This window comes from Zonotrichia albicollis, chromosome Z, assembly GCF_047830755.1.
Source record: "Zonotrichia albicollis isolate bZonAlb1 chromosome Z, bZonAlb1.hap1, whole genome shotgun sequence".
Taxonomy (NCBI): Eukaryota; Metazoa; Chordata; class Aves; order Passeriformes; family Passerellidae; genus Zonotrichia; species Zonotrichia albicollis.
In genome coordinates, this window is record NC_133860.1 from 78,244,806 (window position 1) to 78,268,857 (window position 24,052).

Here is a 24,052-nt window from a genome sequence, read left to right on the forward strand (position 1 = left end):
TAAATACTTCCTAAGACTGGATTAGTAAGATGTGAGGTAAAGTAAAGCTGCCTCACAGGACATCCAACTTCATACGAAGGAATGATGTCCAGAGAAGGGAATGGAGCCCCAGGGGAGGCTGAGGGAACCGGGAAGGGGCTCAGCCTGGAGCAAAGGAGGCTCGGGGGGCCCTTGTGGCTCTGCACAGCTCCTGACAGGAGGGCACAGCCGGGGGGTCGGGCTCTGCTCCCAAATCCAACTGGACCGTCCAGTGCAGGGACACCTGGAGCAGGAGATATAGGAACACGTCCAGATGGGGTTTGAATGTGTTCAGAGGGGCAGCCTTCCACAAAAGTGTGGAAAAAGATTGCATTATAGACATGTAATGTGACAGTGTTCACAGGGGTCCAAGGATGAGGGAAGAGATGAGGATCTGACTCCACGCTTCAGAAGGCTTGATTTATTATTTTATTATATATATTTTATTAAAACTATACTAAAAGAATAGAAGAAAGGATTTCATCAGAAGGCTGGCTAAGAACAGCAAAAGACAGAATGAATAAAAAAGGCTTGTGGCTCAGACAGAGAGTCCAAGCCAGCTGGATCATGATTGGCCGTTAATTAAAAACAACTGCATGTAACCAATCACAGAGGGACCTGTTACATTCCACAGAAAGAGTAAACCATTGTTTATATTTTGTTCCTGAGGCCTCTTAGCTTCTCAGGAGGAAAAATCCTAAGGAAATAGGATTTTTCTTAAAATATCATGGCTGCAATGTAATATGTCAGAGAGTCTCCTAGGCAACTTCCAAAGCTCCTGGTCACTCAGGGCATGAGCATTTCGAGCACTGAGAACAGGTAAGCTGCATTGCATGGTAATTTCTTGCACAGCTATCACTGTTTCCTGTGTTTAATGGCTCTCCACAAATTTTGACAGCCTTTTCTGTGCCACTGTTATTATCTTTAGGTCTCCTCCTTCACCTCTAAATAATTTCATGCACTTAAGCATCATTATTCCTTTGGTTGCATGACTATGACACCCCCTTAAAATCTATGCTACATGTGGGCAAGAAGAATACACTGTTGGATGCATTCACTCTTTTATTTCCTTTTAAACCAAAAATAACAGGTAGTGAAAGGAATAAACGCCCACACATCTCAGCATTGCCCTGTTACACAGCAGCCACCGAGACCCCGGGTCAGAAGCAGCTTCTTCAACAAAGACTCGCTGGAAGAGATTCAAAATGAGAGGAATAGCAGATTTGTCTTTACAAACAAGCTGTGGGTCTGCTGGTGGATAAAACCAGCACTGGGGGATAAAAGAAACAACAGGAAGGATTCTACTGAGAGATGAAAAAAGATATTTGTTTTTACAAATAAACTTTAGGTTTGCTGGTAAATGAAATTATACATTGAAAGATGAAAGAAACAATGGGGAAGAAAAACCCCCTAGATTCAGTAAGAATTAAAAAGTAAATGGGAGGGTTACACATTAGAGGGAAATCTTTGGTATCAGGTGTTCAGGGAGCCTGTACCTCTCAAGTACCTCAGCCAACGGGGAAAGAGAGAAGGGAAATGCGGCTGGGAAATTGGCATAAAAAGGAGGCTGAGTCCTCCAAAATGTGAGAGTTCCCTGGGGAATGCCCCATGGCCTCTCCCTTTATTTGAATAAAGTACAAAGACTCCTCTGTCTCCTTTTTAGACATAAACCTCTGGTGTTTATAGATTAATTTTGCTAGCAAAAGAAATGTTGGTGGGTGAGCTGACCAGTGCCCTGCCATCCTCAGTGGAAAAACTGAGGGGGAAGGCCTGGTGTGAAGTTTATGGCACCAGCAAAACGAGTTTGGAGGAATTTATATAGATTGGAGGTATCAATATGGGCTGGAGATATTGGTATGGATTGGAGGTATTGATATGGTGTGGAGGTATTGGTACAGATTGGAGATACTGGTATAGATTGGAGGCATGGAGCTGAATTGGAGATATTGGTATGGGTTGGAGGTATTGATATGGTTTGGAGATATGGGTACCGATTGGAGGTATCAGTATGGATTGGAGGTACTGGTATGGATTGGAGATATTGGTATGGGTTGGAGATAATGGAATGGATTAGAGGTATTGATACGGTTTGGAGACATTGATATGGACTGGAGGTATTGGTATGTATTGGAGGAATTTATATAGATTGGAGGTACTGGTATGGACGGGAGATATTGATATGGATTGGAGGTATCGGTATGGACTGACGAGACGCTTTCTCAGTGCGAACTGGGCACCGCCTCCCCCGCCGCCCATCTCCGCGCCGGGGCCGGGACTCGAACCCGCGGCGCGGGGGCTGCGGGCGGGACGCGCAGGCGCGCGCAGGCGCGGTGGTTGCGGGGCGGGGCGCGCGGGCGCTCATCCCGCGGGAGCGGCGCCGGCGCCGGGAGCGCGTCCCCGCTCCGCGCGTCCCCGCTGCGCCGGCCGGGCCGCACCGAGCCGCAGACATGGACGAGGAGCGGGTGAGTCCCGGCGGGGCAGGGGCTGCGGCCGCCCGGGAGAACGGCGGGGCGTTTCCCCGGCCATCCCCGGCGCTCGGCCTGGGAAGAGGCTTGGCGCGGTGCGGGAGGGATGCTGCCGGCGGAGTTGTGGGGGATCCCGAGTGCGCTTCCCTGCTGGGTGTGTCTCCTTCCGTGTGGAGACGTTCCGGTGTGAGCCTGCTCTGCCGCAGGGATTGGGTTGGTGCTTCCGAGCCCTGGCTGTTCCGCCGTTCTGGAATAAAGTGCTCCAGCGGTTGTGGAGCTCTTTCATTCTGTGTATTCCTGTCATAAGTAATTATGGTGTGTGCGTAAGCCCTTCTGTTTGCCGTTGATGTCATCTAGTGTTGAAAGGAACTAATGCATAAAAAGGATTTTGTTGGGGATTTTTATTTTTTTTTTCCGCTGTGGTTGCTGCCCTGTAATTCCTTCCTCCCATTTCTTGCCATCAGACCCCTCGGGGATCTCACCGAAGGGCAGAGATGTGCGCACCCAAGCGTTGGGGCTTTCCTGAACAGATATTCCTGTGCAGAAAGTTGTGGCTCAGCCTCTTGCCTTCCAGTCCCTCAGTGCAGAAGGGCATCCTCTGTGTCCTGTGGATGCCGTGCTTTCCTCAGCTTGGGAATGGGTCTGTGCATGTGGGGCCTGAGTGATTTGGTGCTGGTAATGAAATGGACAGATCTGAAATTTGGTGCTGATAATGAAATTGACATATCTCAAATTTACTGTAAATTACGGAAATTGGCAGTAATTTTCTCTTGCTAAAGCCAAGCCCCAGCGCTGTAGGAACTGGGAAATTACTGAGGAAATTAACCTTATCCCTGTCAGATACAGAACTTGGTGTGAGTTCACAGCTGGCAGCCCAAGCCTTCAGCAGATCCAGCTCCTCATCCTAAGCAAGCAACACCCTAAATCACAAAACACTGTAATTCTGTATAACTTATTTTGTATAAAGCTTATTTATGCTAATATCTCCAAAGGTGTACTTTGGAATGTGAGATGTGAAATGCCATAAAAGGTGTGTTTCTGGTAGAAACAGTCAATTTGGGTCTTTCTGCCTGCTCCATGTGAGATTTGTCCCTCTGGGGGAAGAATAAATGAGGAGTGCCCCTGTTGTGGGTGCTCCAGGTGATATTTCTGAGTGGGGCCATTGATCATATTTGAATTCCATAGGTTCTGGATGCAGCAGTAAAACTGCAGTGGATCTTGTATTTTACAGTACCTTCTCTGCCAAGGGTTAATTTGGTAATGTCACCTGTACTGTACGAACTTCTTCAAGCTCTGGCAGCCTCGCTGTGTTGACAAGTGCAGGAGTTTAAGTTAATGGAAGCTAAGCAAGCATGACCTCCTTGAAATTTGATCTGGATATGAAGGTTATAATGTCTCGTGATTTTGTCCTAGACCCAGGACTGTTTCAGAAACTGTTCTGCCTGCAGTCAGCTTGTGAGCCTTCAGTGTGATCTTGAGCAACTTTGTAACTTTCTTCTAATGCACCATTGCCGTGATTGTTTAATTTATCAAAATTTAGTTTTCTATGAGGTGCCTGTCTGCTCCAAGAGGTGCCATGTCATGTTAGTTACTCACTTTCAAAGATGGGTATTCTGTTTTTATCCACCTGGCAAGACTACAAACTACATGTTGTAGGGCTTCCTTTTATTTTTTCTATCCATCCTTTGCTCTACACACTCTTGCTTTACCAGTGGCATGTTAGGGTTGTTTTTCTTTTCTCCCTTAGCAGAGTGCATCAGATTCAGAGAGGAAAATTAGGACACAGAAAGGAGAAGCATCTGAAGCTCCCTGGCAACAGCAAAAATTACCTCTGTAATAAACATTTCATAATGCTTTGAAAATCCATTTGAAACTGACCTCACATAGAGAGGTCAGAGAGAAAGCTCAAAGAAAATTGGTTATAATAGAATTCTGTGAAATACTGCATTCATCAGTGGGCAGTAGAATTAAATGCAGAAATACCAAGAAACTTTGCTGGGCTTAGTGCTGTTGAGATTCTTCTATAAACTAATGTAAAACCTAGGCCTCATCTGCTGCTTACATTGGTAATTTTTCTAGAAGCCTCTTTTCCATTAAATTACACTGGCTTTTCAGAAATTCCTCTTAAAGGAAAAAATGGAAATATTGGAGCATGTTTTTAATTTGGCATGTACGGTATGCCAGGAAGAAAATTTATTTATTGCTTATTAGTGAAGAGAAAATTATGTTGGAAAATAGAGTAAGATAGTGGTTCCTAAGGGCAGCCTTTGTTGTTCTGGTGGCTTGTGCATTGGTGTTTTAGAAAAACTCTCTCTAGTATTGGTGGATACATTTAAAGAGCATTCAAACTCATTAAAATTTCACCAAACTTGGTTGAATTTCGTAACAGAGAAATTGCTAGCTTACTTAAAAAGAGCCATGCCAACCCACATTTAGTCAGCTAACTGTAACTTTAGGTGGAAATCTTCTTTAACAGCTGGCTTGCAGTTGCTGCCGTGCATTTTGCTGTGCAAAGGCCTTTTAAATGTTCCTCACACGTGGATACTCCCCTTTAACCAGGATGTGGCTATAAAATGAAGGAAAATTTTCAGCACTGCACACAGGAACACTTTTCCCCCATGTGCTGCAGCTGAGTAAGCCCTGAGATCCGTGCTGAAAGAGGATTGTGGGTTTTCCGTGTTCATCCAAATTGACAGTTGTGCTCATAGGATCTAAGGCTTATCTCCAGGCTATCTGGCCCGTGGAAACAATTGCCCCTGGTCAGTGGTGAATGCAGAAGCAGCTGGCTGGACAATGGCTATTCATCGGGCATTCTGGTGTGTACAGAACTGCCTTCAGACGCGCTCGGTAATGAAGTGGTCAAGATTTTCTGTGCCTCTGTTTCCTGTGAGAAGCCAAGGTCCTGTTTCTGTTCCCCCAGAGCCCAGACCTGAGTCACTGCTGTCTGTTCTGTTCCCTCTGTGTGTAACACCATCCAGCACCTGTGGTAAAGGCACTAAAATTTGTTTTTTTCTATTTGTGGTTTAACTTCCTGAGTTTGGCACTGTTAAACAGGCAGGGGCTGGAGTGCCCATAAATATCTCGTGGGAGATTTGTTGGCAACTGCCCTGGGAGGTGTCAGGGGAAAGAGGAAGGAGCAGAGCTTAGGAATAATGGAGAAGTTCTTTAAATCTGATGTAGTGTTGAGGTTCACTGTGGATGCTGTGAAAGGATAAAACATTTTTCTTGATTTTTAGCAAATAAATGTGATCTGGGTAGTACATGGTTATTAAGAAATTGCTTCTGGGAGGGACTTCTGCAACATCCCTTTGGTGGTCTGGCTGTTTCCAAGGTGTATTTTATTATCTTCCTGTGCCTTGGTTTTCTTAATTTTATCAAGTACCAACATGAGGATGAGCAATTGAAACTCTGGATCAGCTGAATAATAATGTATTAATTAAGACAATGTTTACCTGTCTTTTTAGAGTTAGATTTGCTTCTAAAACTTCTTATCAGCCACCCTGAGTTAAACTACAGAAAATTCTTAGTTAACTCCTCATGTTATCCTTTATTTTTACTTACATATCCTGATACGCTTTAATAATACAACTTCACTTAAAATTCTTGAACTTGAATACAATACAACTTGACTTAATTTTATTAAGTACCAAGCATTGATGTGTTTTTGTCAAATTCTTAGACTATGCAACTAGCTGCTCAACAAAATTAGAGTTGGTGCTCTTATTTAATTTAAAGTAAGTTTTGGTGTACTTTGATGGTTTTGCTGGCTTGGTATGTATTTTGTATGCTGAATCTACTGCTTTTTGGACAGCTGGGATGCACATCACTGTAATAACCTTCTCTTTCTCAGCTGTCAGTAAGCTTTCCTCTTTGAGGTCCCTTTTAATTGGAATATAGAAATTACTCACCCAAAATATTTTCCCACTTGTAGAATAAGTTTGCAAATGTCTTTTATGGATTTATTCTGCACATAGAATAAACTGTCAGCGTGGTTATTTCACAGTAGCTTCTTTTGACACAAGGAGATCTTCAGCTTTTCTTCTGGGTTTCCTTTTACCAGCTTTAAAAATTTTCTTTATTGGTTTTCGGTTTGGCTGCTCAAGCACCAGTTTTTTCATCTGGAGAAGCTGTGGGTAGTGCCAGTGGGTATTTTGGTGCAGGACACTTATGTAGAAAAACATGTCAAACAGTGGGGTATCTTAAAGCTGGTTCTTGATTTCTCTCAGACTAACACCTCAAGATCTTTAATGCTTCCTAGAGGTCTAATATTCTTTCACTGTCCTGAGAAAATGCCTTTTCTCTTCCTGTCAGAACTGAGTTTGCTGCAGCTGGAATGTCTGTGGTGAATTTTCATGTATGTTTAAATGGTGACGATTTGAGAAAAAAAATTGCAAGACAATTTTTTACAACTTCTCTCACTTGTTTTTGTAATTCTAGGAGACTCTGCAAAGGATTGTCAGTACTCTAGTGAACAAAAATGATGAAATTCACAACTTCATTGACATGCTGAACCATACAATATCAAGTGTTCAGGTATTTTAGGGTTCCTAGCTTGTATCTGTGAGGGGGGCACCTTTGTACTTTTGTTAGTCTCAGACTCTGTGTAGTGTCTAAAAGATGGGCTGTGAGAATCCAGTTCAAAATACATCTTCATGTTGGACCTAGATAGAAAAACATTTTATTTTTTAAGTCTGTCTCTAGATGACAGGTGTGGTGGCTTTGCATTTTGTCTGAAGATGTTTTGTAGAAAACAAAACCTCTTTTCCTTTGTGTGGGAAAGATCATCTTTAATCTGATGCAAGATCTGAGTCTCCCATTAGTGGGAAATGGTCTGTATTTTCAGATTCCTGCTCTGTTCGGCAGACTGAAAAATGATAACCAAGAGAGAATTGTTTAGTCTTTCTGTTTTCACCAGTTTCAAATTGTTGGGCTCAAGTTTAGAGTTAGATGTTGTTGTTAGAGCATCTGCATGAGGATGAGGTTTAGGTCCCTTCAGCCTGTCAATCAGCCAAAAGTTGTTTCATCCTAAAGCTGAGTCAGGTTGGCTGCAGGAATGGAAATTATCCAGCAAATCTTTAAACTGCCTTCTTGAGTGCAGTTTTTAGCATCAAATGAAATATTTTTATTTGGAACTGGGCAACCTCCTCCTCCCTCCAAATGTCTAGTGATCCATATACAATTTTGTGAGGAAAGTCAAGGTTTTTGGCATGGAACAAAGTTGCCAAGCGTGCTGATTTTGTGCAAGTTAGGAGACTGTTAGATCATTCCTAGTATTTTTTCCCTTTTTTATAAGCTGAGAAGCAGTTGCAGGGTATCCAATGGTCGTGGCAAAACGTGTGTGGGGAATTGTGTGACCTTCAGTTTCTTGGCATTGTTTCCAGTGTAAACAGCATTTTCAATTCTCCTCTCAGGTAAACTCCTCTAATGCCATCAGTGAGCTGGATGAGGAGTTTGATGGTCTGTACTCTGTGCTACATGAGATGAAGGGGAGCATGGCCAACACTATTCAGCAAGAAGAAGCTCGTAAAATTCAAGCTCTGCAGGTAAATAATTAATTCCTCCTGAAAAAATCTTGCAGCTGAAAAGAAGCATTTTAAAACTTCCTGTGTTCCTGTTATGCTATCTGCATTTGTTACACAGCAATATTGATTTTCAGGATTGTCTTGTGACAGTTCTAGAGCTGGTAAAGTCACCATCTTTTTCAAGGCTATTGCTACACAGTCATTCAGTGATGAAGTGCAGCCCTGTAAATAGAATTTGTAGTGCACATGAATGTAAGTGTTTATTTCTCTGCTTTCTGAAACACTGAAGCTGGGGGAAACAAGACATTGAAATTAAATCTGGCTTTTAAGTCAGGCTTCAGCTTCCCCCCCCTTGGAGTTGTGGGATGTGCCAAGTGTCACTGTGCACTTGTCAAGCACAGTGAAGCGAGGGCACTGTCAAGGGCCTTGGTTATATAAGGGAATAAGTTGTCACAAATGCAGAACAAATCTGTGGAGTTCCTAGGACTGGTGCCTCACAAACTGCTGTTTTGGTGGGAGCACATCACATTATTCTTTCTGCTTTTGCTCCAGGATCAGCTGAGCCAGTGCAGCCGTGCCCTGGAGAGCTCAGAAGAGCTGCTGGAACTTGCTGTGCAGTCGCTGGACATAAAGAACCCCGTGGAGCTCTTAGAGGTAGAAAACATTGACTGGATGTGTGGGAGACAGGTGTTGGCATCTGTCTCTATTTGAAATATCCTTTGCATTACTCTCCTGGACACTGCAAACTTACCAGCTGTACTTGGAGTGAGGATAGGCAGGCATATAAAATACTGCTCTGCTGAAAAGCCAAGTTAAACATTGTAGTCCTGAATTTTTATGCAATTTCTGATAAAACAAGTTGGCTTTTTTCTTATTTAGGGTGATGGGATGGGAATACAGTACCTTCTCCTGCACAGCTGTCATTGTTAAGCAAACTTGCACAATGACCCAGAAAACGAGGGTGAAATAACATGTATCTAACTGGAAGAATATACTTGCAAATTAGGGAAACAGTTCCCCATATCCACTGAATAAGTACAGTCATGCTTGCTACAGTAATCCCACTGGTAGCACTGGGATCAGCCACGCCAAATCCAAGGCCCAATTACTTTTTTTCTCTCTACATTTTAACAGGAACAAGGACACAAGTCAGTTTAAAAGAGTGAGGGGGAAAGCTGTCTTCCTGTGTCAGTTTTACCTTTGGCTGCATGTTTGTGTGCTGTCGTGCTTTCTGGGTGCCAGCTTTGATTTATTTGCCTCTAAGAACACCAATTCCTAAACAGTATTTTTCTTCAACTGGAGTTGTCCTTTCTGCCTTGTAGCAAGAAATTAATTTGGCTCTTCAACTCTGTGCAAAACGCAGCTTTGACTTTCTTGGAAGTTGTTCTATTTCAGATTTCTCTAATGCTTTTTTTTTTCCAATCAAACACACCAAGGAAAACTGTCTGAGCATTTGCTGGGGGAAAACCTCTTCAGATTTGAAGTCTGAAGATTACGATACTGAAATCCAATTCAGTGAGCTCTAATATGTAGGATTTGATACTGGTATTACACTTGTGCACTCGGGGATGACATTTTAAGGTAATACTGCCTTGGCTATTAGGCAGCTGATTGTATTGCTCTCCTGGTAGAAGCAAGTGTTCCTGAAGGGGCAGCTCCAGCCCTGAGTGTTGTATATTCACAAATTTTCCTTGGATATTCCAGTAAATCAGTTCAGGAGCAACTAGCATAAGATTATTTTAATTTTTTTCCCCCTATGTTATATTTTTGAGGCTTTGTTCTCAGAATTAATTTACCTGGGAGTCAAAAGAAACATGAGTGGCAGATTGCAGGAGGATTCAGTGTTTACTTAGGATGTGATCAGGCACTGCTGGGCAGCTGCTGTGGGGTGGGCTGATCCTGCTCTGTCAGTGGCCTGGAAACAAAATTAAGTCAGTGAAGTTAAGCTGGGACTGTCTTGTGGAAGATGTTGAGTTGAGTCCTGGCTACGTCATGTTTTACAAGACATGGAAGTGAAACCCAAGGATTTTGTTGGGAAGTATCTCTGTTTTATGTCGTGTAGGAAAATCAGTCAGTAATTCTTACAGTAACTTTGTTTTGAGGTAAAGCGAAGCTAAAGTGGAGTTCCTAGCACATTGCTCCTAGACCTCAGTAGAACAAAGAAGGAGGGTTGTGTTATTCCCAAAGTACAGGTTCCTCCCCATTTTTGAGGTAACTCACTGTACACTCGTTGCCCACAAATCCAATATATCCCATCTGAGGCTTTCCATTTCTTATCAGTTTTCTCCAGTTGTACCCAATAAGACCTCAGGCTGTCGATGAATTGGTAGGGGTTACCTCCAGGACTTCTGTACCAGCATAAATTAATCTGTTCATCCCATTCACAGTTTATTTCTTTTATTGATCCCCAATGTCCAACGGGGGTTTCAGGTCACCAAATTTTTGAATGATTATCCATATTAACCACCAATTTGGATTTACAAGGAGTATGCCCTACTGTTTTATTAAATTTCCTTCTTTCTCGAGTTATACAAATGATTCCAATTACTTGATGGCTTGAAATACATCCTTCAGGTCTCTTCAATGTTCCAGAAATTTGGGTGTGGTTCCACTTTAAAAATTGCTCTGGAGCAAAGCTCTCACCTTTCCACAGCCATCTTTTAGCCATTTTTAGACCTCCACAAATCCCACATTTGGATAATTCCAATTCTGTAGCAATCCTTTGCATCAATCCCACAAACAGATTCTTATTCGAGGCTGGCAAATCCCAATCTTTGTAGTACTGTTTTAGCTGTTTATACAATTCAGCTAATTCTGTTGACTCTTTTCTCCTGTTCTTTCCTCTATTCTCCTTTATTTCTTTTTCTTCTTTTATTTTCTCTTTCAGTTTTTCTCTTAGTGCCTGGTTTCCCATGCCTATACTTGGATCATCTCTATTATCATCTTTTTCAAAACAAAAAAATCTTTTCATATTGAGGGCAAATTTGATCACCATGGGGATAAGGAGCTTATCCATTATATTCCAAATTTTCTCCTACCCAATACTTCTTTCATTCCTTAATACAAACATCTATAACACTGCTGTGATTGTAGCAGACAGAACTAACATACAGGTGTGTCACAAACACAGATTCCATCTTGTCCTTAATCCACACAGGGTGATTGCAATAATCACAAATGTTGAAATTGCTGGGACTTGGTTTTTGCCCTGTTTGCCTTTTCATTGCTGAAACTCTATCCAGTGTGGCTCTCTGGCTTTGGCCAACTGCCAGGGGTACCAGAATGATCACAGTGAAAATAATCCTCAGGAAATCTACCTTTCTACCTTTCTCAAGGCCCCTTGGGTTGCAACCAAGGGCTGAGATACCAGTCTTCTCGGTAGCAAAGGTAATATTCCAGGATCTAGTCACTGGTGCTTTTAGTTTCCTTAGTACCCATAGCCCCACAGAGTTTGCTTGTCTCCTTTTAAATGCCATTTCCCAGTTGTAGCTGGTTAAAAGCAATAATTAAAACAAAAAGAACAGGGAAAAGATTAGGCCGGAATACCATAAACTTATATTTTCCAAAATTTCAGGGATGTGCCAACCATAATAAGATTTTACTAATTATCTTTCTGCTTCCAGAGCAGGGAGTTTATTAAATCGCTGTCTCCAATAGGCACACTTGTGTGCCCTTGGAATGCACCTATGATGTGGTATATAGACTTCTTCTCCACAACAACTATCAATTGTGAGACACTGGTCTATAATGATATGAGTTGCTCATTTTCTTATTTGTGCTATAGCAAATATAGCAAGAACCAATTGACCTAAATTTTCTATTAATCCAATTGCTGCTGGAAGAGTCCCGTCTCCTAATCTCAAAGATATTCTAAAAAAATCACTAACAATGCGTTCTATAATTAGCTGGCTAAATACATAACCATAACAAAGCAAGCAAATCAATTGTCTCTCCTTCTCTTCTCTCTTAGTTACTTTCCACCATGAGTTAAAGCAGAGTGTGCAAACAATACATATCCATGGATGACACCCTAAACCATGTTTACCGCACTCCCAACATTTTACTTGTCTCTGAGCTCTTTTAATAACAGGTGTTATCAATCTCAGTTTCTGGAATTGCAGTTCTGTAATCAATTCTAATAAGGTTGCTGGTGGGTGATCTTGGAGGAGATCTTCAATCTTTTTAGGCTGTTCCCACCGATTCAGAAAGTCTTTTATTCTTTTTCCACTGGCGTTCTTCTGCCTCCGAGCTCAAGGGAATTGCAGTCCGCAGCCACTCCAGGATGCTTAGTTCCTTCTTAATAAATCAGGGTTAATATAAATCAACTTAAATCCCACCATATTATCACATTCTTGGAATTACATGTTGTCAAGGTCTGCCCGAAATAAATGGGTGATGGATGATTTTTTGGTGCAAAAAATAACCAACAAGGCACAGGGGCTTTGCAGTAACGAATCAACAAAATGCAATTTTATTGATTATAACCACAGCTGAACATGCATTTGGTTAGGGAATCTGGGGAAGAGAAGGGTAAGACAAGGGAAAAAGGGAGGAAAGAAGGGTGAGGTAAGGTGTAGCTACCAAAACGTGTCGTTGTCCTTCGGGGTCCCGCCACCGAAGCTCACTGGTGCACGTCTCAGGAAGATCTCAAAGGACGGTTGGATCGCACCCCAAAAATATACCGCTTTTCACTGGGGGAAGGGTGGCCGAAGTTAGGTTTCATGAGACTTTCTTTCCCAACTGGCTCAACAGTTTTTCATGGCAATTGTGAAGTAAAAATGAAGGATTTTCAGATAGACTCTCACACAACCCTGTGACTCACGATTGTCTTGAGGAATCTTCATCAGCAGAACTCTGGAGTGTCCTTGATAAATCTTCAAAACTCTTTGCACGTCGGTAGCATAACCCCGGAAAAGTAGAGATGACAGGAAAGAGGGGATAAAAGGAAAGAGAAAGAAAAGGAAAAAGAGAGAGGGGAAAGGGAACCAATAAACATAGACATAATTAATATTGATCATCATAACAATTTTCACACATGGTTATTCTTGTATTACAATTTCAAAAATGGTTAATTAATTACAATAATATAATTTGTTTAACAATTTCAAAAATTATTAAAACAAATCACCAATAATCAAAACAACAAGCACATCACAGTATAAGCACTGTCTTTTAAAAGTTGTTTTCTAAAAATCAAAGTAACTTTCTCTAAATCATGCATGACAATTAAGAAATTGTTCTAAAACACATATGCTTGATTCGTAATTATTTTGTGTCAAGTGTTTCGAGGACATCTGGTGTATAGAGTACATCAGCTAAGCGGTGTGCATTGATTACATTTGGTAATCTGCTAAGCTTTTTCATCATGTTCCAATTCATAACGAATAGGGCTGCTGACAAGATAAAGCCAAGCATAACTAGGATCAAAAGAACAACAATTGGATGGCACACACTGTTCAGGACACCTGTGGCAGTAGGTGACCACCCAAAGAGCGTATCCCACCACCTATGCTTAGCATCCTGCTTTACCCTCTCCATAACCTGGTGTATTTGTCTCACATTGTGATGAACAGTCACCAGAGTCTTCTGTCCGCTCTCCTTGATTTTCTCGAGGATGTCAACCAGGTCCTGATGGAGCAGCAGTTGTCTCACGAGGGTGAGGTTCATTCCAATAGGAGTGGGCATCAGCTTCTGGATCAGTGTGTAGTTGGATTGCAATAGGTAGTGAGAGGTAACTGGAGCTTTGTAAAAGAAATCACATCCTACAATCTCAGTAAAGTTACAAGCACAAAAGTTTGAGTGATTCTTTGTATCTACCACAACATCTTCTACAAAAACAGAATCACATGTAGTTCTAAAGCATGCACAGCCATTGCCTATGTATATAAGAACTGTCTGGGTATCCTCATATGGACGAATCTCAAAATGACAGATATTCTCCTCTGTGTCTAAACAGATATCCTGAGCTGCAATTGCATTGCTTTCACAGATGAACCCTTGCTGTTCTCGGACAATACAAGATTCCAGATTAACAGTTTGCCATTTATCATTGACCTGACAGGCCCATCCCCTATGTTCAGTAGGATAGAGAACAGCTCCGTCATGGTTTAATCCTAATGCAATAACAGGGAAGACCAAATGTACACAGGCATTGCGTATGGTTAAAACAAAAGCAGTGGCTGTGTTTGAAATGGGATCATAGGTAAAATTCACCAGTTTCCACCAGGATTGGAATTTCCTTTCAAATTCAGTGGCACTGTCCCAGATTATTTTCCGAATTTCTGTGGGGAAGGTGCCTTTCTCTCCCTCTCTTATAATTGAAGCAAAGACTGACTGCATCCACAATTGTGCCTGGATACAGCTGAGGGCTAGGGAAACATTGTCTTGTGTGGCACTTAGTGCATCAATTACCAATTTATGATCATTCACGTTCACTCTTTCCCAATTTGGCAAAATGTTTGACAGCAACCACTGGTGCATCCCCAAGGCTAACAGAGATGACCTCAGTGGTTGCTGTAATTTAGTCAAATTTGTAGCAGCCAATTTGTTCATTAGTACTTCAGAGTCAATGCTATTCAGAATTCCCAATCCTGTACCCACAACACCGGTCACATCTGTTGGTGTTTTAGTTTTAAAGGAGCTTCGTTTCCAAAGCCAAGTGGTCCAGCCTTCAAAAGAAGTTTGCAGGAACGGAGAACAGGCTGGCTGAATATCTGAAACGTTGTTCTGCATTAGCAATTTGACCTGTTTGAGAGACCATGCTGGATTGAACAATATTTGTTGTTGGCCAGTTTTCCTGATCACATAAGGTCCAATCTTGAAAATTCTCGGGGTGAGTATGACCGGTGGTACAGGTGAAGTGGTGACAGTGGTTTCAGCATTTATTACAAATTCAAAAGAAAGGCCTTGAGTATCCTTGGCCCAGAGACAAGTTACCTCTGTAGTGTCAGTTAATGTAAAGCTATACCAGCAATCTTGTATGCTTGGGTGCGTACAGATTTGCTTCTGTTTGTTTTCCCGATCTGTAGAAGCACTGATTGACATTGCTTTGCTGTAGTCAGACCCATTAACCATTCGACACCCAACACTAATTAGTTCACCCACTACTCCTTGAAGCTGCCAGGTTTTGTGTTTCTCCCATTCCTGTCTAGTGTACAACATATCTTCATGTGTGACTACTGTTAGTAAGTTCAGACCTGTGACATTTCCCATAGACCCGGTGGATTGTAGGAAGGCTTGAGACCAGAGCCAGGTGAAATGGCTTCCTGTTGCCTCTGCCAACTGGGGTGTGACATTAGAAAAAGGATTCACACTTTGGGTCTGAGAGAGTGTAATTACAGCACTTGGTGTGGGTTTTGGTACGGTGTTTATCTTAAATGTGTAAACCAAGCCTCTTAGTCCTAATGGACTAGCTGTGTCATTCTCCCAGCGACATGTCACATAAGTGGGTTTGACCAAAGTAAAATTGTACCAGCAATCTAGTGATTCATCATTGCAATCTCTTGTAATTGCAACATTGGTGGTTTTGGTACTGGAAGCATAACTACCAACATGTTCCTGGCGGCAACACAAAGTAACGGGACTTTCTATTTTGGAACACCCCCATTTCTTTGTGGGACACAATTTTGCTGAGGGGATGTCCAGATGATTCCTTCCGTCTGCTTCCATAAAATTTCCAGCAATTATGATGGAGGTGGCTTTTTCATGGAGGGTTCCTTCCACCTTTCTGCATGTTACCACAATTGACTCACCAACCGTTCCCATCAGGGTCCTCATCAACTCATTCTGGTCCCATCTCCACTCATTTGGGCGGTACACCTTGGAGTCATGCTGCACTAGGGTTGCCAGGCTCGGGTAATGGCCATTGGGATAGGTTCCAAGAACATCGGTGTGCTGAACAATGGCTTCAGGCCACAGCTGCTCACCAGGGGGTTGTCCATGAAATTGTGGTAAAATGCAGAAAAGTATTAGCAAGGTTATCATGTTTTCAGATGATTCTTATGTCCCTCGGGGTTCTCCTGTAAAAGCAAGAACAACAAAAAATCCTGCCACTGAGAGGCAGAAAGGAGTTTAAAATGAGGGGATTATCCAGCGTGTGTGTATGCGGTGCTCTTTTCCAAGAGTGTCAGAGGCTACCCATGCATATTTATTCAGAAGGGTTTTCAGCACAAGTGGTACCTCGCCCACCTGGGGAGGTCCACTAAGACAAACAATCCTTTTTCCCAGGTGGTATATCTTTTCTCAGCATCTTTAAAACCATGGGAAAAGAAGCTAACAGGCCTTGTTGGACCCTCAGGACCTCGCTGCCAGATGTGTATTGATAGCCCTGAGGAGGCAAATCCCCATTCCACTTGGAAAGGATCTTTTGGATGAATGGGCCCCAATGCCTGATGTGCAGTGGCTTCAAAAATCAGTAATTGCAGTGCTTCCTCCTGAAAGGAGTCCAATCCCATTTGACTCCTTTTCTTAGTAAATTGTAAAGGGGCCTAGCAATGATTGAGAAATCTGGGAGATGTTTCCTCCAGAATACCTACAGTCCTAAAGCTTGCTGGAGGTCCTTTTTGTTTTCAGACATTTTCATCTGCTCTAAAGAAGTTAAAGTGTCAGGTGGGATGCATGTGCTTCCAGATCACCACCAAATTCCCAGAAATTTTACTTCCTGAGAAGGCTTTTGAATTTTCTCTGAGGGAATCTTTAAATCAAGGCTCTCCAGATGAGAGATTATGTTCTGCTGGAGATCCCCCACCTCTTTAATTTCCTCTTCTCCTACCAAAATGTCATCAATGTATTGGTACACAGCTACAGTGTCAGGTTTAGGTATTTTTTCTAATTTCTTAGCTAAAGCATGGTGTGCTAGAGTTGGAGAGTGTTTGTATCCCTGAGGGAGTCTGGTGAATGTTTACTGTTGTCCCTCCCATGTGAATGCAAAGCAGTCCTCTGGTTGTATAGGTATCATGAAGAACATGTCTTTGACATCTATGGTTGCCATGACTGTGTGAGCTTTTTCTTGTATTGATGTTATTAATTCGGCACTGAATTTGGCACTGCTGCAGTCAGAGGATCAGTGTTGGCACTGAGCCTACAGTAATCGACCGTAAGCCTCCGCTTCCCGTTGGGTTTTCGGACTGGCCACATGGGTGAATTATATGGGGAGTGTGTGTTAATTATTATTCCTTGATCCCGCAATTCCTGAATAACTGGTTTGATGCCTTCTCTAGCTCCAGAAGGCAAGGGATACTGTTTCACATTGATTGTTTTACTGTAAGGCAGTGCAGGTGCGGTCTGAAGCAGCCTAATGTTAAGTGGCGGAGTGCCAAAAGACCACAGAAAACCCTCGGTGTCTTCCCACTGCCTTCCTGAGAGGACATCCATCCCTAGCAGATTATTCGGGATGTCCCCAATTACCATTTCGACAACCAATTGATTTTCTTCTCCAGGGAGTGTTACTTTGACTAGAGCAACATTCATTGGTTCTATGGTTCCTAAAGCATTAAGAACGCAGCACTGCCTTTTTGTTGGAACAACTCCAGACTTCTGGGCATCTCTATGTGTTAGTGCGGAGATCTGGGCTCCCATATCAACAATGTAGGTTACCAGAACTTTTTTGGGGCCTGTGAGAGCTGTAATTAACATGTCTCCTGATTTACTTTTTGTGAGCATTCGTAAGTAAACCCAACCTCCACCCCTTCGCTCACCTGTAAGCGGTGGAGATATTAGTTTCCCGAAAGCTCTCTTGGTGAAGATTCACTGTTTGTGTTTTGGGGTACAGGCGGGTGGGCAGTTATGTTGCTTAGGCTCTGTGAAAGAAGTTGCGAAAAAGTTACTTCTGGCTTACTGCTAGTGCTTTTCAGGAGACATGCAGCCAGGGTTTCACTGTCCAAGTTCTGTGAAAGAAGCTGAGAAAGAGTTAATTTTGGCTCACTGGCTGTGTTCTGCGGGAGAGGCTGAGACGCAGCTTCACTGCCCAGATTCCAAGGGAGAAGCTGGGAAAGGGTTAACTTTGGCTCACTGCCTGTGTTCTGTGGGAGAGACCGTGATGTACTGTGTGTACTGTACTGTGTATTGGTAGGAGTGTTTGTTAGTTTCTGATGAGGGAGGGGGATAGGTGCACTGGGCTGTGTGGAGGTGTTTAAACTCCTAAAATTCCAGTTAGTTATGATTTTCTGCAATTTTTCAAGTGGCAAACCATCCATTATGTCCCGGGGGACCCCTTTTCTTATTCCCAGCATCCACCAGCGTTGTCTGTTGGAAATCTGTTTTCCTGGTTCTGTGTTTTCAGTGTTAGGGGTTCCCATAAACCGGACACCTTTTGTTTTTTCTGTTGTTTCCTCCAGGTTTTTTACAGGCCCATACTGTCTACAATAATTTATTAAATCAACTGCTACTTCACTCCATGTCCAAAACTTACAGCTGCTACTAGGTGAATCAGATGGTGTTGTGAGGATCTGTGTTGGTGTATAGGGTGATGGTGCAGAGTCCGTAGACTCAGACGGATCAGTGGAGTTAAGAAATCTGTCCAGTCTATCTATTGGGCTTAAAGCCATAATTGTTTTTTGAATAGTAATTGCTGTTGATTTCAATGTTTCTGGAAGCCCACGAATTAAAGGGGTCATAATTTCAGGCTTCACAGGCAGTTGCATTGGGGATTCAAAGCCAGGGATTAATTTTTTCTCATGAATCATTTGCAAACATGCAGCTTTTTGTACACTTTCCAAGATCTGGTCAGGGGTAGTGGCAATTGCTAGGGGATCTGCCCTTTCCAGGGGATTTATTCCCCCAGCCCAATAGGCTGCACGTTGTGTTAGAGACCAGGCGTCACGCTTATCTCCTGTTGTTAGGAAAACACCATGTCCCCAATATCCACTGGCTTCTTGTTCAGTTAACTTAATCTGGTCTCCGCCAGCGAGGGACACACGGAACACATATTCCGTTTCTGATTCGTGGGGGAGGCGACCGAATTCCTTTTTTAATTTAGCTAATTTGGTAGCGCTGAATGGTGTTTGTTTAGTTGTTATGTGGGGATCCAGGTCTTCATCATTAATGTTATTATATTCAGTTTTAATAAAAGGTCTCAAATGAGGACAGCAATTTTCCCCACAGTTTTTAACTGTTTCAGATTCTTTGTAAGAATAGTTTTGTTTTGCTGCCTCGAGCTCTTTGTATGGGTAAATTTTTTTAATGCAAGGTGTTCCTTTTTCTTCCTCCTCTGTAGAGGAGTTGATTTTGTGTATGTTTTTGGTGTGTTCTTCCCTGAGAGCAGCTCGCAGCATGTAAATTTCATTTCTGTCCTCATTTAACTGTTTTTGTAAAATTTCAACTAAATTTTGAAGGGAATCTATAATTACCATTTCCTCACTTCTCCGTTTACAGCGGTTTTCTATGGCCGCAGTGAGACATGCTCCGAGGACTGAGCAAAGAATGTTTTTATTTTTACCCATTTTGAATTTTGATTTGTGTTGCAGAGAACATATTCTATCAATGACATTTTCTAAATTAAACCAATTGTTCTCTGCCCAAGTTTCTCCGCCAGATGACGGTTTTGCATTGTGTTTAGCAAGCAACGAGTAAAAATCAGCTTTTGCTTTAGGATTGAGATTTTCATTCATTTTGTGTGAAGGGACCAAAACTATACCAGGGAGCTGATTTGCTAACTCAAGTTACACAATCATACAGACCTCTTTGTCCCCTTCGTCTCCCTAGATAGCTGAAGAAACAAAATCTGTCTGGAAGGCACTGTGTTAATTGCTTCAGATTGTCCCTTCCTTTCCAGACAGTCCAGATATACACACTTACACACACAAGTGTTTTCTTTGTGAGGGGACCAGAACCTAGAACAGGAGGAAAGCCACTCAGCCTTCGCTGGGCCGCCCCTCACTCCCCTGTGTAGGTGAAGGGACAATATCTGTCTAAAAGGCACAGCTTAATTTCTTCAGGTCTGTCCCTTCCTTTTTAGACAGTCTAGGTACACAAATACAGCAGTAACAACAGTAACAGGTTCAGATTCAACTCAAATACAACAATAACAGTATCAATATCAATATCAGTAACAGCATCAATATCAGGATCAGGATCAGTATCAGTGTTGGTGTCAGTGCCGGTATCAGGTCAGCAACAGTAGTGATAGTAACAATTTCCCCAGCTTTTGCACCGAAAAATCTTTTGTGTCAATTCCGGAGCCTGAGTGCTCAATCGAGCATGAGATTTGGCTTTGATGTGTGCAGTCTGCGGGAGATTTAGAATCAAACACTTTTTCAGGGCAGATCTTTCTCTCCCCTGATACAGACTACACAGAACCCGCAAAATCCCACTGGCTACCAGAATCTTGTCCGTGACGCCAGTTAATGTCGAGGTCTGCCCGAATGAACGGGCGACGGATGATTTTTTGGTGCAAAAAAAAAAAACCCAACAAGGCACAGGGGCTTTGCAGTAACAAATCGACACAATGCAATTTTATTGATAATAACCACAGCTGAATATGTGTTTGGTTAGGGAATCTGGGGAAGAAAAGGGTAAGACAAGGGAAGAGGGAGGAAAGAAGGGTCAGGTAGAGTATAGCTACCAAAACGTGTCGTCGTCCTTCCGGGGTCCAGCCGTCGAAGCTCACTGGTGCACGTCTCGGGGAGATCTCAAAGGACAGGCGGACTGCACCCCAAAAATATACCGTTTTTCTTTGGGGGAAGGGTGGCCAAAATTAGGTTTCATGAGACTTTCTTTCCCAACTGGCTCAACAGTTTTTCATGACAATTGTGAGGCAAAAATGAAGGATTTTCGGATAGACTCACACATGTTCCAACAATATTGCTCCTAATGTCCTTATAGCTGCCAGGTCTGCTAGCAGAAGGGAGAGTGTCTCTTGCTGAATTTCTATTTTTTTATAAGGTCATGATTTCAGTATCTCTTTTTCTTAAGGTCACTCTTTTTGCTTCTTCGTTGGCCAAATTATTTCTTTCTAACTAATATTCTCTTTGGGCCCTTTAAAGCTTCAAGTATCTGAATTATCAATCCCCCGTTTCTTAACCCTTTCCCTTGAGTGTTTATAAGTCCCCTTTCTTTCCAAATTTTTCTAAAAGTATGTACTACACTAAAAGCATATTTGGAGTCTGTATAAATAGTCCCTTCTTGCCCTTTTAGTATTAATAATGTACAGAGTAACACATAAATTCACAGGCTTGTGCTGACCAAGAGGGACTAAGGGGACCAGACTCCTTTATCCTGAACTTTTTCCCTCTCCACCTGAATGCCAACCTGTGTCATTAATTTCTAGATTATCTTCTTCAGTTAAAGAATAAATTTTAAGTTTTCCTTCACAGGGTTTTATCTGTAAATTTAAGGCTATTATTAGATCTCTGCCTAACAAATTATTCTCGGCCTCTGGTATAAACAATAAATCATTTACTCCAACTTTGTCATCTGTTTCAATTTGCACTCCTTTTATTACATGAACGGGGAAAGCATCTCCCGTAATTCCGATTACTGAAACTTGCTCACCACTTATCTCACATCCCTGGGGTAATTTTGTCACTGTCGACCGAGAAACTCCTGTATTTACTAAAAATACAACTTCTTCACTCTGAGGACCTACTTTTAGTTTTATTATCAAAGGCTCTTCTGGTTGTAATTCGGTCCTCCTCATTAAACAAAGCTCTTGCCCTCTCTGATTCTCCTGAGAAGTTTTCTCATCTTGCTGTTTCTTGCTGCAATTTTTTTTCATGTGCCCCTTTTTATGACAATAAAAACAGGTGGGTCCCGCACCCTTCAAAGTGGAGCAAGAATTTTTTAAGTGTCTTTTCTTGTGGCGGGAAAAATGCACAGGTCTTGTGTTCCTAAAATTAGATCCTGACATCCACTTCTTGTTTTTCCCTGCTGATTTTTCTATATTCAAAGCTGCCTGCATTTCTTGAACTGCTGCCACCAAAATTCTGGCATCTGCTTTCTGCTTTTTCTCATTTCTCTTTACAAACACCCTTTGTGCTTCTCTCAGTAACTCTTGCAGTCCCCTGTCCTGCCAATCTTTTAATTTTTCCAGCTTTTTCCTAATGTCACTGCAAGATCTGGTCACAAACTGAATTTTTAACAGAACCTGCCCTACTGCAGTATTAATATCTATACCTGAATATAATTGCAAGTCTCTTTTTAATCTTTTTAACCATTCTGCCGGTGACTCATGTTTTTTCTGATGCTCACTCGAAACTTTTCCTATATTATGTCTCTTAGGCACTGCCCTCTGAATTTCTTGATTTTCTTCCCTTTGGGATTCCCATTCATCCCAAAACCGCATTAACATCCCCAGTGGGCTGTCCTGAGGAACGCTCCCCCCCTGAGAACTCCCCTCACGGTTCCCAGATACCTCAAACCCCTGTGAATTTTTCACACAATCCGCAGCCCCTGGGTCAAGGAACTTGCTTTTTCCCTGACCCATTTCTGGCGGCAACAAACTAAGAAATCCCCGGTACCAGGAGAGTCTTAGTTTCCCACACTCAGCTTGTGGCTCAACTTCCTCACCTACTACTCTGTCACACTGCCTTTTCAATCTACTTGTTCCACTCCTATGTCTCCCTCTGCAATCTACTTGTTCCACTCCTCTCTCTCCCTCTTTCTAAATCTATTAGCCCCGTCCTCTCACCATCTAATCACATACTAAATTGCCTGCTACCAACCCCTCCAAGGAAATCGAACCTATTCATTCGCTCTCTCAGTCTCCCTACTGAGTCAATCCGTCCTGCCCAAGGACCTTCCCACAGGTGCCTGGACCAGGGATCCCCTCCTTCCCCTGGGTCAAACCCTCCCGGGGTCCCCACTCATTCACTTTTCTTTCGCTTCCCTCCTTTCCCGGCCGGCCTCCTCTCGGAGGGCGCGAAAACGCGGTACTGGGAGGTCCCACTCACTTCGGGGGTCCGGGACTGCCCAGCCCCCGTCTCAGACACTCCACACACACTCACACACACATACAGCCGCCCCCAGACCCAAAACCCCGTGATACTCACAGCCTCCTTTTCTCACGAGGGTCTTTGTGCACAAAGCAGTTTTCTATGGGTACTCTCTCTCCTATAAGCCGGCACTCTGATGGGAGCCTCTCTTGTGCGCTCTTAAAAACTAATTTGCTTATGCGTTATTGTAAAAAGGACTCTCTTTTCCCAAGGGAGAGTGGTCTAGCCTTGGGACCACTTAAAAGTCTGGTGGGGAGCTCCTTCCCAGAAGCTATCCACCTCCCCGGAGTTAAAAGAGTCCCAGGTTTTGGCACCAAAATTGTTATGCTTGCTGAATTATCCTATTAAAAAAAAAAATCTAAACAATATTAAAAGTAGTAACAATTTTAATTGTATAGTTAAAATAAAAAAAAAATTGGATACAATATAATTCAATTAAAATAAAGGATAATTTGGTCCCAATAATAGCGCATAAGCAAAAGGTAGCAGAGGGGTACAGAGCGCAGGGCTCATGGACCCGTGTGCCACCTCACGTACAAGCTTGCCAAGTGAAAATCACCCCTTATATGCTATGTGTCAATACCATCTCCTCCCATTTTCAGTTCATCATATTTTTATCTCCGCCCTCATTATTACCTGTACTGCGCGTGCGCCACCACTCAGTTCGGTGGTTGCACAAGTCTTTGGGGGGTCGTTTTGGATGAAGACCTCTCCTCTTCCTCTTTGTCCTTTAATTCGCCTTTGGGTTACACACGCACACCAAGCCAGTACAATGTAAGCCAGGACTAACATATCACTGCATCTACATATCAAGGCAATAAATCCCTTATAATTAGCATTTTCTGGGACCCAACCAGGTTCTTGTTCATTTTTAGCAACTGCATCTTCAGCCTCTTCCTGTGGTCCTTGAGAGCATCTGCTGGGAAGGGGGGGGTGCAGCCCCTCCTCTCCCTCTCCTCTTGTGCATTACTACTTTTAACTATTTTATTCTCAACTATTAATTACTGTATCAATATTGATTACTGTTTCAATTTTTATCAGCACGAATCATACCTATTTATCACATATATAATCAATTTTGTAGCAGGGACAGCCTGATTTTCTATTTATTTTTCTCAGT

The 24,052-nt window shown here is 42.5% G+C and overlaps 2 protein-coding genes across 7 annotated transcripts in view; one reads left to right on the forward strand and one right to left on the reverse strand.

The window, feature by feature from the left end:
• Nucleotides 1-2,322: 2,322 nt before the first annotated feature.
• The window catches only part of FSD1L (fibronectin type III and SPRY domain containing 1 like), a 37,213-nt gene continuing 15,483 nt past the window's right edge, over nt 2,323-24,052 (forward strand). For all 3 annotated transcript variants that reach the window (XM_005491353.4, XM_005491355.4, XM_005491356.4), the window contains exons 1-4: nt 2,323-2,480; nt 6,921-7,016; nt 7,895-8,026; nt 8,558-8,659. In XM_005491353.4, the coding sequence (XP_005491410.1) occupies nt 2,466-2,480; nt 6,921-7,016; nt 7,895-8,026; nt 8,558-8,659 (345 nt within the window). In that variant the 5' untranslated portion in view covers nt 2,323-2,465. The remainder of the gene's footprint in view (nt 2,481-6,920; nt 7,017-7,894; nt 8,027-8,557; nt 8,660-24,052) is intronic.
• On the reverse strand, nt 10,117-23,499 carry LOC106629619 (uncharacterized). 4 transcript variants are annotated; one of them, XR_012578280.1, is made up of 4 exons: nt 22,990-23,499; nt 20,565-20,647; nt 17,701-17,802; nt 10,122-16,023 (listed from the first exon to the last, which is right to left on the reverse strand). XR_012578280.1 is itself a non-coding variant. In XM_074533488.1 (2 exons), the coding sequence occupies exon 1, from the start codon at nt 19,609-19,611 to the stop codon at nt 17,719-17,721; it is 1,893 nt and encodes a 630-aa protein (XP_074389589.1). In that variant the 5' UTR covers nt 19,612-20,557; the 3' UTR covers nt 10,117-16,023; nt 17,701-17,718. The 4 variants fall into 4 exon arrangements, 1 of the variants encoding a protein (XP_074389589.1); XR_012578279.1 differs by having other exon boundaries at nt 10,123-16,023; nt 20,565-20,673; nt 22,990-23,496; XR_012578281.1 differs by lacking the exon at nt 17,701-17,802 and having other exon boundaries at nt 10,123-16,023; nt 20,565-20,673.